The sequence below is a fragment of the Caretta caretta genome, chromosome 15 (genome assembly GCF_965140235.1).
Source record: "Caretta caretta isolate rCarCar2 chromosome 15, rCarCar1.hap1, whole genome shotgun sequence".
Classification (NCBI taxonomy): Eukaryota; Metazoa; Chordata; order Testudines; family Cheloniidae; genus Caretta; species Caretta caretta.
This window is the reverse complement of record NC_134220.1, coordinates 13,553,917-13,566,579: the sequence shown is the minus strand read 5'-3', so window position 1 is coordinate 13,566,579 and position 12,663 is coordinate 13,553,917. Positions and strand designations below refer to the sequence as shown.

The 12,663-nt window shown below is 45.0% G+C and overlaps 1 protein-coding gene across 1 annotated transcript; it reads left to right on the top strand.

The window, feature by feature from the left end:
* The first annotated feature begins 14 nt into the window (after positions 1 to 14).
* LOC125623050 (glutathione S-transferase theta-1-like) lies at positions 15 to 11,283 on the top strand. The gene is made up of 5 exons (XM_048821889.2): positions 15 to 239; positions 7,309 to 7,396; positions 8,581 to 8,731; positions 9,704 to 9,880; positions 11,056 to 11,283. Exons 1-5 carry the CDS (start codon positions 128 to 130, stop codon positions 11,245 to 11,247), a joined length of 720 nt encoding a protein of 239 aa, XP_048677846.2. The 5' UTR covers positions 15 to 127; the 3' UTR covers positions 11,248 to 11,283.
* Positions 11,284 to 12,663: the final 1,380 nt, after the last annotated feature.

The following is a 12,663-nucleotide window of genomic DNA, read 5'->3' as shown; positions in this document are numbered from 1 at the left end:
TAGCAGAGGTATGCAGAAGTTATTCTCAGTCCTGCCTCTAGGCCACCTGCTGCAGGCTGAGTTGCTGTGAGAGGCTCTTCTGCTGTAGGCTGTAGGGTTTCTCTCTCACTGAATCCCAGCTGCCAGAATGGTGGTAGAGCTTTTTCTGGATCTCCTCTCCCAGCCCTGCCGAGCCCTCTTTATATTTGCCAAAAAAAACAACATCCCATTTGAGTTCAAGCATGTGGATCTGCTAAAAGGTGAGTGAAGGGCACCTGTACCTGGGGGATGGACTGTGTGTGTGTTCTCTCATTACTCTGCTAGGGGGGTCCAGCAATAACATCTTAAGGGAGAACATTTGCTCTTAGGAGAATTGATCTGTGCAGACTATCAGCATGTTACACTTCTCAGGTGCAACTGATTCCCTTGCTCTAAACCCTAATGTATCTCTGTTTCTTCACACAGGGATTTTTGCCTTATTCTTCATTACTGACCTCCAGTTGACAGTGGAAATCTTATATAGGAAACTAGATGCATGAAAGAAATGTAGCCCCAGCTCTTCAAGCTCCTTTTTCTGCTGTTGTACTTTCACTTTGGGCCACTGTTGCATCCGATGAAGTGAGCTGTAGCTCACGAAAGCTCATGCTCAAATAAATTGGTTAGTCTCTAAGGCGCCACAAGTACTCCTTTTCTTTTTGCGAATACAGACTAACACGGCTGTTACTCTGAAACCTGTTGTAATAGTTGCACATCTTGGCTGTTTTTAATTGTCAGGCTCACATTTGGGAGGTGCAAGGTTATACCCAGTCTCTGATTTTTAACAGTTAAGCATACTAGCAGTTGATGAGCATTGTTAAGTGAAGGAATGGGGCCAGGGCCATGCTCTTGCTGTCACACACATGTGCAGGCTGCTACATGTCATGCTGTTTCCATGCTCCACTAAATATGTTCCTCCTATACGATGACATGACTAGACCAAAGCGCTGAGCAGAAATGCTTTCTGAAAAGTCCTGCCTAGGCTGAGTTGTCTCCAGCTTCCTGTAATTCAGACTTGCTGATCTAGGTCTAAACCTTGGCGCTCGTGTCATCTTTAACACTAAAAAAGTCTTGAGTTTTGTCTCCCTATTATGACCCTGAAGCAGATTCTTGCACAGTCCCTAAAACTGAGGTGCTAGAAGGACTAGAGAGACTGAGGGCATGTCTTCACTAGCAACGTGAAAGTGCTGCTGCAGCAGTGTTCTAATGCGGCTGTGTAGTCGCGGCACCAGCGGAAAAAACCACCTCCACCAGGGGAGTGCGGCACCCAGCACTGGTGCACTGTCTACCCTGCCACGTCACAGCGCTGAAACTTGCCGCGCTCGGGGGGGGGCTGGCATGGTGCTGAACGTGTTTAGTCCTCAGTTCCACTACACACACAGCCATGTTGCTTACCAGTTCAAGTGTGCATGTTGCCAACATCCTTTGTCAGCAAGCAGCAAGGAGGAACCTTTTGTAGAGTAGATGTAAGGCTTGTGGTGACTGGAGAGCTAGTGGAGGGTGACCGCACAAGAGTGAAAGCCGAGTAATTGGGAAAGGAAGGGTTCTCATCAAACCGCTTTAAATTTGGCTGTTGGTTGATGTCTGTCTCTTTAATACAGAAAGAAAAGGAGACTAAGATTTATTTGAGCATAAGCTTGCGTGAGCTACATGCATCCGATGAAGTGAGCTGTAGCTCACGAAAGCATATGCTCAAATTTTAGTCTCTAAGGTGCCACAAGTCCTCCTTTTCTTTTTGCGAATACAGGCTAACACGGCTGCTACTCTGAATCTTGTTAATACCTATCTAATGTCAATGACTAACACTCTGGAGAAATGGTTTCAGAGTAGCAGCCGTGTTAGTCTGTATTCGCAAAAAGAAAAGGAGGACTTGTGGCACCTTAGAGACTAACCAATTTATTTGAGCATATATGGTGCTAAGGTGTCACAAGTACTCGTTCACTCTGGATAAATGACTCTTTTGTTTCAAAACTTAATGCTGTGGGCCCTTTGGTTCAAGTTCATAACAACCATCCTCTGAGTCTTCCAGGAGGTCATCTAGCCTTGATGTTCATAATGCTTTACAAATTTTAAAAAAAAAAAACCCAGGAGACCATGTTACAAATAATGAAGGGAGGGAAAGAGCCTTTGTGGGTTGTTATCCACCATAAAGAACAAAAAAGGCACAACTCTTTTTAAAAACCTCCTTTGCAGGCTCACCTTTCAAAAGCCTTAAAACTTTGAAAGGGGAGCAGGGATTTTAGACTTTTCATCATGACTTGTGTTTTCTCTCCTCTTCCTCGTCCTTCATTTATTAATACGCGCTTAATTGCTTCATTCATCCCAGATGGATATTCCATCTACAAAGAGCAGCAACTCCTCTCTCAGTTAAACTGTGTTACCCAGAATGTTGGCACTGCTAAGGAGAGCTCTCCATTATTCCCTGTTTAAGTGAGAGCATTATGCCCAGCCTGCTTCTGTGACTCTGATCTTTCTTCGCTTCCTTAGCCCCTATGCCTCACACACTTAGGCACATAACTGCCACTTCTGAGGCACCTAAGGCCAAAGTTTAGGCACCAAGGCGATCATCAAAACCCCTGCTCAGCTGCCACCTCACTCTAGAGGTGTCTCAAATTCCTCCGTGCCTAAATTCTTACTGTAAAAGGTTTCCTAGGTCCTTAAGTTTCTGCCTCTGGGTATACCTACTGCTGCCTCAGGCAGGCGCCTGAATGCCTATCTCATGTCTAAGCACCAGTGGGATCCTCATGCCAGGTGAAAGCTGGCATTGCCCTGCCTATTGAGGCTGATCCTGTGAGCATTCTCAGAGCACACCTAACTACATACAAAATGCTCACTCTAGATCAAGTCTCTTCCTATCTGGAGGCAGACGCTGGAAGTTCTGCTCCAAGTCTAAAGTAATCCAAGTACTCCCAGCTACATCCTCTAAAGTTCTGGAGGTTCCCTTCCATACCCTGCTACTATGGGGCACAAGATGCGTTCTGTGGTGGTGGGGGATGCACTGCTAGTCTGAAGCAACAAAATAGCATGTGGGGGAGAGGGGTGGCATAAACACACCAGTGGGGGATTTATGAGTCTCATTTAGTTGCTCATGTTTGACAACCTGCCTCCCAGGCAGTAGCTATGTTGTCATGCTGATGCTGGTAACTGGAACTGCCCCAGCTGGTTCTGGAGAGGCTCAGCCAATTCTTTACCACAGAAGTCTGCTGTCCTGAAGTCAAAGCTGTGCCTACTGAATGTCTTTGGTACCAAAAGGCAATAGTTCATCAAGGGAAGTGTGAACTAGGGACATGTAATAGGATGCCCTTCTCTGCAAACAGGACTCCTGGGGTTTTACTGTGCCTATGAAAAATCCCATTTTGGCTGAGTTCAGGCAGCCCCAGCTGGGAGCTTGCTGAGCTATGACACACACAGAAGAATCTGTCAAAGTTATGTGGCCTTAATGGGTCTATGCTGACCTTGCAGCAGCTGCTGGGTGCTGTGTCTCGGACCCTGTGCTGGTTCCTGCCCTACATTCTGCAGAGCTTTTATGCCTCTCTGGCTCCTGCTGCAGCCCTATTGCTGAGGTGAACGTGAGCGGATACAGCAGGGATGCTCCCTTGCCATCCATCTTATGACATAAAATGTAGTTTAAGCCTGGCTGGAATAAACCAGAAAAGAGAAACTGTCTGTAATTACTAACCTACAAGCTACTCCCCTCATCCCCCTGGCTGCTAATACGGCATAATGTCAGATTTAGGCTTTGTATCCTGGGGTGATCTTGAGACTGCAGTCATGGGCATGTTAAAAATGCCTAAGATTTACTTGGGTTGCTGTTGCAACACACTGCAGCTCTTGCTCTAGGTCCCTCTTACAGTAACAGCAGGAAGGAGAAATGCAGTTTCTTGAGCAGGCACTCTGCAGTTACTCTTTCCTTTCCCAGTGCTCACTGATATAACCCAGTGCAGCCTGACACCAGTTAATCCACCAGTTTTCATCTAACTACTTCACTGAAAGGTTAAGTGACATCCGATGAAGTGAGCTGTAGCTCACGAAAGCTTATGCTCAAATAAATTGGTTAGTCTCTAAGGTGCCACAAGTACTCCTTTTCTTTTTGCGAATACAGACTAACACAGCTGTTACACTGAAAGGGGAGGTTTCAGAGTATGGCAAACTCTAGTGTTTTGCAGCACAGCTGCTCTCCCCAAGAAGTCTCATGCTTGCTTCCATTCATTCAGTGGGGAAGCCTGAGTTTGCAATAAAGCCTACTAATAATTAAGAGTTCTGCTCCATATTCTCTCCTCTCTCTATGCCTTGCTCTTGCTTGACATTTGCCTTTCTAGAGACTTTGGTGGGGGGAGATTAATAAGATTATTCAAGGTACCGTGGGGAAGGAGGCATTGTCAGTTTAAAAGAATATTTAACGTATTAAACACACACACATTTGGGCTCCTTTCCTTTTCAGGAATGACCACCATGAGCCACTAAAATATGGGGCAGGGGGAGACAAGCCAGTGAACTTACTGAGAAGGGTGAAAAACTGACTCCGTTGTCATTGGACTGACCGAAGGAGATTTCAACAAAATCGCAAGCTCCAGATGCTCTATGCTATACAGTAGCAGCACTAGGCTTTACCAAAGCCTACATGTAGCTTATGACTACAACAGAGAAGAACTGCTACATTTGCTCTCCTTACAGGGATTCTAAAGTGCATTGTATCTCTGACTGCACTAACCTCCTGGATTCCTATGGAAACGCTTATAAGTTAAATACATTTGGTTATGTTCAGGTCCTAAGTGGTACCAGCATGGACATAGGCATCCATTCATGGCGCAAAATCAGGGTTATTATAGCCTTTTATACAGACAAACCATGGGCCCCTATGCTGCCTCAGCATGCAGACAGACATATGGGATATGGAGCAGCAGGTGAAGGGTGTAGTAAAATCTTCAGTCCCAATCTGCACCCTTGCTTCAAGCCCTATTCTCAAATCCTGACAGAGTTGCTGAGCATGGAAGGCGCCCTGAGGAGGGCGCAAAGTTCAGCCCAAGGTCTGAATTTGGACCACTGGAAACAAGTAGATGCTCTGCTTCCCTGGAAGAGCCACCATTGTTAGGTGATACCTTAAATAAGGCCTCAGAGCATAGGTGTAGTTTGATGTCTATATTTGGGGGGGGTGGGGGAAGCTCCAGCAGGCCAATGGGGCCATGTGGGAGTGGGGGGTGGGGATTCCATGCTTGCCCAAGGCTTGCAGTTTGGGGGGGCAACGCTCCCCCCCCCTTACCCTACAACTACACCCATGCCTCAGAGCTCTTTTATAAAATGGTAATTGCCTGTTAGCTCATCGCAACAGATCCTGCTTAATATGTAAAGACCAAACCCTGGCTAAAAAGCACAATATACAGGCTAAGCTGTATTTAAAAAAATAAAATAAAAGCCAGTCTTCTATTAAGTGTTGGCGCTGCATGCATAAATCTCACACATCAAACTAAAACCAGACCCATTTAATCTGTATGATAACAGCAAAACCACTAATTGCAAAGCAGAGTTCAGGAACCATTAGAAGCCTCATTCTGAAGCCAAAGGATGGTCGGTATTTCAGAGGTGGTGCTTTGGAAGTGAATTTCCATAGCTCCGGAGGCTGGCTGGAGGAACAAGTCTTCTGAAGCATTCTTACTTCTCTAACATTCTGGGCAGCTTCAGGGAAACAAATACAAAGGATGAGGACTGGACAGAACAGGAATCGCCCCCGAATGGCGTGTGTGGCCTGAGTGAAGTCTAGGCCTGGAATTCTCCAGGCATTTCTAGAGTGCAGCAGAGAGAGAAACATGGAAAAATCTCCATATCCTTTTTGGAAGGTTGCCAAATGAGGCTGTGTTCGAAATGGAACCACTTCACTGTGTGAAGATGGCAAGCGTCATTCGTGACTATTCAAGTATCAGAAAACTAAACCAATTCCCAGAAGGTTCTGCATTATCTGGGGATCGGCTGCCAGAATGTTAGTACAAAAGACTTGAGAGTTGCATCATTTAGCTCTCCGAGGTTCACTTGTGCAAGTTGGTTAGAGGAGCTTGAAAACAAAGGGCCCAATCTTGCAAACACTTCAGTGGATGACTTGTGTGAGTCTAGCCAGATAGACAAGCACTAATTGTGCATGGAAGAGTTCTCAGATTGGGCCCTGATGTGAAGAGCACTCAGACTTCAGGTAAATATTTTTCATTTCAGGCTATAAAGCTCATCCCTTTCCTTCTGTCTTGTATCTGAACTCTGAAGAATTGTCATGAGAATGCAAACCCATGCCTATGTCTATTACCTATCTCAGACCTGAAAGCTTGCCTTTCTCTCCCCTCCCTGCCTGATGCAAGTTATTCCTTCAATAAACTAATGGTGGCAGTTCCATTTGATAATCGAAAGCAACGGATGTCTGAGTACAAACTATAATGCATATAACTGACCGAAAATACCCTGAACTCCAACAGCAGCTTTGAGGGGTTTGGTAAAAGTGTCACAGCACTCAGTTATACAATATTGCATTTTCATGTTTCAAAAGCATGATTGAAATCCTGCCTCACGCTAGCAGGGCCTGAAAAACTAATTGCATCTGAACTGAGCTGCGCTCCAGTTAGACCAAAGTAACTGTCACTTTATCACGAAAGCTTATGCTCAAATACATTGGTTAGTCTCTATGGTGCCACAAGTACTCCTTTTCTTTTCACTTTATCACTGTTACCCTTGTCCTGCTTCCCTCTTTCGGTTACACCCATTTGTTATTTCTCATCTTAAAATTAGACTGCATGCCCTCTGGGGCTGTCACTCTGCCTATGTAAAGTGCCTCGCACAGGGATCCTGATAGGGGTCTTGGGACGCTCTAGCAGCAGGTATCTGATATTAAAGCAGCAGATATCTGATATGAAGGAGGCCCGAGCTGACAAGATTACCAGCATAAATTGAGCCTTACAAGCCTATTAACAAATGTCAGAACACTGAACATGCAGACAATGAACAGGAGAGAGACAGGAATGCTAAGCTGATGAACAGAGAAGATAGCATCAGGCAAAATCTATATCTGTTATAGAGCTCTATTGCCCACTTGCTCTCTTAGGAAAATAAACAGGAATTTTCCTTATGTGGTCAAAGTTGAGATGTCATGGTCAAATATTCCCAGGGACTCTGCTGATCCTCACTAATGGGTAAAGAATCTAGCTTGATTTGGGTGCTAAATTTAAACTTTGCCGGGTTGTTTCCTTCTAGTCACTGAATCTTCCTTGCATGCCATCACCGCTACCGCCTCCTTAATCGCCTCCTAAATCTTTTTAGGGCATAACCATAGTGAAGACTTTGGCAAGGTGAATGCGCTGAAGAAAGTACCAGCGATAAAGGATGGAGCCTTCACCTTAGCAGAAAGGTAAGGTTGAAACAAATGCAACTTTCTGATGCATGGTCTAACATCACAACACTTAACATCTGCCTGCTATGTCCCCTGCTCAGTGTTCTACCTTATTACTTGCTCATCTCTTTCTCCATGCCTTGGCTTATCTGTCTTTTATATGCTGTTTTTTTGTCTTTTCTGCATTCATGTCCTTTCTCTTTTCTTCCTATTTATCAGCCCCACTCATCTATGCCTCTTCCAGTCCTATATTTTCCCCGTTCCTTCTGTCCCTTATGCCTTGCTGCAATTGTGCATCCATCTTTGAAGACAAGGAGATGAGGACAAACTTTGGCCAAGCCCAGCCACTTGCATCGGGTGATGTTGCAGCTAAGCTGCCTGTAGGCTCAATACTTGCAAAGTTCCATGGATCTGGTGAGTCGCTGATTGTGCAGGATGGGCTGGCTTGAGGATGTCTACAGGTCTGGTAATGTGAAGCTTTCCCATCATGGGTATGTGGTCCAGTGTAAATTGTATAAATTGCTCTAGTGGTTCAAGTTGCAACTGAAAATACAGGCGGTAGTGGGATTGGATGGCTGACCCCCCCCCTCAGCCGCTGGATAAAGTATCACATGGCAGTTTTGTTTGTTTGTTTGTTTTTTAAAGTGTGGAGGAAGGAGAAGAGGAAATCCACTTCTTCTCACTTTTCTGGAGGAAGGTGGGGGAAGCGAAAGTGAGAGTGGATTTTTTTTTTCGCTTTCTCTCTCCCTTCCTCCCCACCCCCCACACCGGGAAGTGGCTGGAATTGGACTGCAGAAACTCCAAATGCTTTTTCAAAACTAAAACATTCATTTCACTGAAACACCTCAAAATGAATTCATCTTGAAAAGCAAAACTTAAAAAAATCCTAAAAATGTTCAGTTTCTAACCATTTCTTTTGTGAAAAGTACCCAAGACTTCAAGCCGTGCTAGGAAGTAGATGTTGCTATGGTATATACATTTCTAGTGAGGGAAAGGGGGGCAGGGAGAGAAGTCTGAGTTGTAACTCTCATGTTACAGAACATGACTGGTTATTAGGGACTATGGGGAGATTCTTGGGTCTGTCAGTATTAACTCACTGACCTAGCTATTGGTAGTCAGAGTATTCTGAGATGTGGGGGGAAGAGGGGAGACAATAACCTCTTAATTCACCTGTCCATTGTTCCCTGTTACTATCTGGGCAGCATTGCGATCCTTCTCTATCTGAGCCAAAAATTCAACACTCCTGATCACTGGTACCCTTCAGACCTGCAGAAACGGGCCCGGGTTGATGAGTACTTGTCCTGGCAGCACGCTACCATTCGGGAAAAAGGGTGCAAAATTTTCATAACCAAGGTAAAGATATCCGATAACATGAGAACTGACTGCTAGCACCTGCTAGTGCTGTAGCATGTAGAATGCATTCAACCTCCCCTCTCCTAGCATCCCTATTTCCTATAAAGTATGTGTGCGGCAAGGGATTGGGGGGGCGTACTCAGAATGACCTTAATGTAGAGTGTCACTATCTTACCAGGCTGGTACCTTGCCGGGGTAGTGTAGATCTCTTACATCCCAAAAATGACATTAAAAGAGCACTGAGGTTGTAAAGTTCAGTGCTCAAAAGCTAGAAAATGCCAGACGTGCTGTTTGCTTGGAGTTTCTTGTACGGATGACTGGGACTGTTTCTGGGTGTTGTGCCTCACTAGCCAAAGACACATACCAGCTGATATTTGGAAACCAAACTGGAACTTGAGTTGCATTGGCTTCCCTGGTGAGCCAGCACTCTTCCTGATGGATTGTAATGGACCCGCTTACTCCTGCTGAAAGATTCCTTTATATTCTAGCCCCAATTCTTCCCAAGATTGAATCTGCGGGAACATTGTCTCCACTGTACTCAGTCCAGAGTAGTAAGTAAATGTAACTGATCCGGCAAGGGTGAGATGGTGCCAGACACTGACCACTTTCCTCCTGCTTTCTGACTGACTAGGCATAACTGTCGCTTGTCTCTGCAGAGACAGGCCTCTCCTCTTGAAACAAGGGGCTGTGATTGCAGTTGGTGTGAAATGTTGTTGTTGTTGTTTTTTTTAAGGCAAATGTCTCCAAAGAAGAGAATCTGAACAAGACTGCCTGATTTGGACAAATATGATGCAATGGGTTTTTATGCTAGCCAGCCTAGCAGAGGGGGTTTCCAGTACCAGTTAACTCAGCCCACTCCATTATAAACTAATGAGGGATACTTAGAGTGGTTCAGGGTGCCAAGGCTGCATGGTGGATGGACTAAAAATTGGCAGGTAACATGTTAGAGCTGCATTTTCCTCTCTCTGGTAGGTACTGGTGCCTCTCATTCTAGGGCAGCCATTTTCTCCAGAGACACTAGAGGAGAATGTCGAGGAACTGAATTCTGCTCTGAAGCAGTTTGAGGAGAAGTTCCTGCAGGACAAGCCCTTCATTGTGGGCAACGAGATCTCCCTGGCAGACCTGATGGCTGTTGTGGAGCTCATGCAGGTGAGTGTTGGTCCTACTGATTCCAGTTGCCAACCAGACTTCAGACAAAGCAAGCTGTGTTGCTGGGAGAGTGAGCTGACACATGGCTTTCAGGTCCTGCAAAAATATCTCAAATAAGAGTTCTCTTTGCCCGTTTGTCTTTCAAACTTTTTGGATAAAACTGAAAGCGTTGAAGTGACACTTCCTATGGAAATGAAAAATATTTTGAACAAAGAACTTCAACCCTGCTCTGATTACTGGTCCTCTGGCAGAAATCAGTGGAAATCAGTAGACTAGCTGAAAGGTCCTAAGTTACTAAAATTTATTCTAGGGTGAGTGTACCTGGAAATGCTCAGCACTGTGGAAAAACTACCTGTGTTTTAAACTGATTGAGAAGTGCATGGTTTCCCTTCCTCAGACTGGGAATTCCACAGGGAAAAGTCTGGGGGTCAGAGTTGTGAGGGTTTTGTTTGTTTGTTTCATTTTCCTTGAAGTGCTGAGCATACAGACTAAACTTAGAAAGAAAACATTTCTATATATTAGAGCGAGGACTTCCTCTGTATCCCTAAACACATTCACACAATTGAAGTACCACTGTATGTATCCTTAAGAATGATGTACCTGCTTTTGTATTGCAGGAGTCTCCTTTTAATTGGCTGGTGTGAATCTACTTTACTTTTCATTATAAAATTGATTATCTCTTGAGATAGTGTTTGTAACATACTTATTGACACTTTTGCTGTCAGTTTGTCTTGTCTATTTTCATTGCCCAGCGGAGTGACATACTAGTCTCTTCACATTCTGGCTTTCATGTGTTAGCATGACTCTAAGTTTTGGGTTGCAAACTCTGCAGAGGGATTTTTAAACCCAAACAATGAAGTGTTTCCAATGAAAACTCAAGAATGCCTTTCCTGTTAATGTTGGGATAGGGGGCAGAAGGGGAAGACTACATTGCTATCTCTCTGTGTCCCTATGTAGCTGTTACAGATATCCTCAGATACTACTCTAGTCTCCTAGAAATGGAGAACTTGAAATGAGCTGAAATCAAACCCTCAAATCTTCCAGATCTGACTTGATCCAGCTGATATTTGTTTTTAATTCCAAATGGCTTTTTGGTCCCATCCCTCTAAATGGATTCCGGTTTGGACTGTTCGCATGGAAGTTGTGCTACTGTGTTTTTGCTTCTGTCTTTGCAGCCTGTTGGAAGTGGCTGTGACATCTTTGAGAACCGACCCAAGCTGGCAGAGTGGCGCAGCCGGGTGGAGGACGCTGTGGGGAAGGAGCTCTTCCAGCAAGCGCATGAGCTAATCCTGAATGTCAAGGATCTGAGCATCCCTCAGGTTCCCCCAGAACTGAGGGAGCATATGAAACAGCTTCTAAAAACTTGAATTAAAAAGGGAAAGTGTCCCTCTAAGCAAAGCTAATCCTGTGTGGGTTTTTCTGCATGTTTCACTCCCTTCTCCAACACCACATCTCAGTGGTCCTCCTGCCCAAGAGGAAAGAACAGCATCTTACTAACAATACTTTAATCACAGCCCTTCCACGATTTACAGAGGGGGAAAAATAGTATCTTTTGTTACAAACACTGAATCACCCCTTTAACCTGCAGACATGTGAGCTGCAGTATTGGTAGGGCTTCCTTTCCTTCCTTGACTCATCCTCACTGGACCTGTCTGACACTCACAGCAACTCAGCAGCTCAATCCACATTGGCACTCAGTATTTAGTCTGGAGAAGAGAAGACTGAGAAGGGACATAAGTTTTCAAGTACATAAAAGGTTGTTACAAGGAAGCGGGAGAAAAATTGTTCTTCTCAGCCTCTGAGGATAGGACAAGAAGCAATGGGTTTAAATTGCAGCAAGGGCAGTTTAGGTTGGACATTAGAAGTTTTTCCTAAACTGTCAGAGTGGTTAAGCACTGGAATAAATTGCCTAGGGAGGTTGTAGAATCTCCATCATTGGGGATTTTTAAGAGCAGGTTGGACAAACACCTGTCAGGGATGGTCTAGAGAATACTTAGTCCCGCTTTGAATGCACGGGACTGGACTCAATGACCTCTCGAGGTCCCTTCCAGTTCTATGATTGTACAAGCCCCCAGTCCCTCACTAGCTAAAGGCCTACATTTCAGATATTTGGGTGCATTAGTGTTGCGGGTCACACTGTGCAGGAGGGGCTGAGCGATTTCCAAATGGGGAAGGAAAAGTATTTTGAGACTAAGCCCTGATCTACATGACAACCTTATGTTGGTGTAACCACATCGCTCAGGGGTGTGTGTGAAAAACACACACCCCTGAGCAACGTAGATTATACCAATTTAGCCCCCACACTAGACAGCACTATGTTGACCGGAGGATTTCCCCTATCAACATAGCTACTGCCTCTCATTGGGGTGAATTAATTAAGTCGACAGGAGAGCTCTCTCCTGTCAGCTTAGTGCACCTCCACCAGAGAGCTGACAGTGGCCCAGCTGCATGCACTGTAAGCTCTCTAGTGGAGTCATAGCCCCAGTCTGCACAGGGAGTAGACTGCAGATTCACAGCCTTTCCAAAGAAAGAGTAATGAGAACCTCCAGCTAAATGGATGAGAAGTGGACAAAGACAGCTTCTGGGAAGCTGGGCATGAGAATTTCTAAGCAAACACATGCTTCCATCAGTAGGAAGCTACTGCATCCAGCTCCATGAACCAACTGGGACAGGGTATATGTAGGTGAAGACAAGTCTGATCCTGCAGACACTCATATCTGTGAGTAACATTATGCCCAATCTTCAGGTAGAACTATACACATGACTAATGGTACATTTGTATT

Bases quoted from the DNA above. Each gene is read 5' to 3' on its own strand.
- LOC125623050 (XM_048821889.2), top strand. From the start codon at position 128: ATGGTGGTAGAGCTTTTTCTGGATCTCCTCTCCCAGCCCTGCCGAGCC. The intron at 7,397-8,580 runs GTAAGGTTGAAA...CTATCTGGGCAG, and splicing joins GCCTTCACCTTAGCAGAAAG to CATTGCGATCCTTCTCTATC. The intron at 9,881-11,055 runs GTGAGTGTTGGT...CTGTCTTTGCAG, and splicing joins CTGTTGTGGAGCTCATGCAG to CCTGTTGGAAGTGGCTGTGA.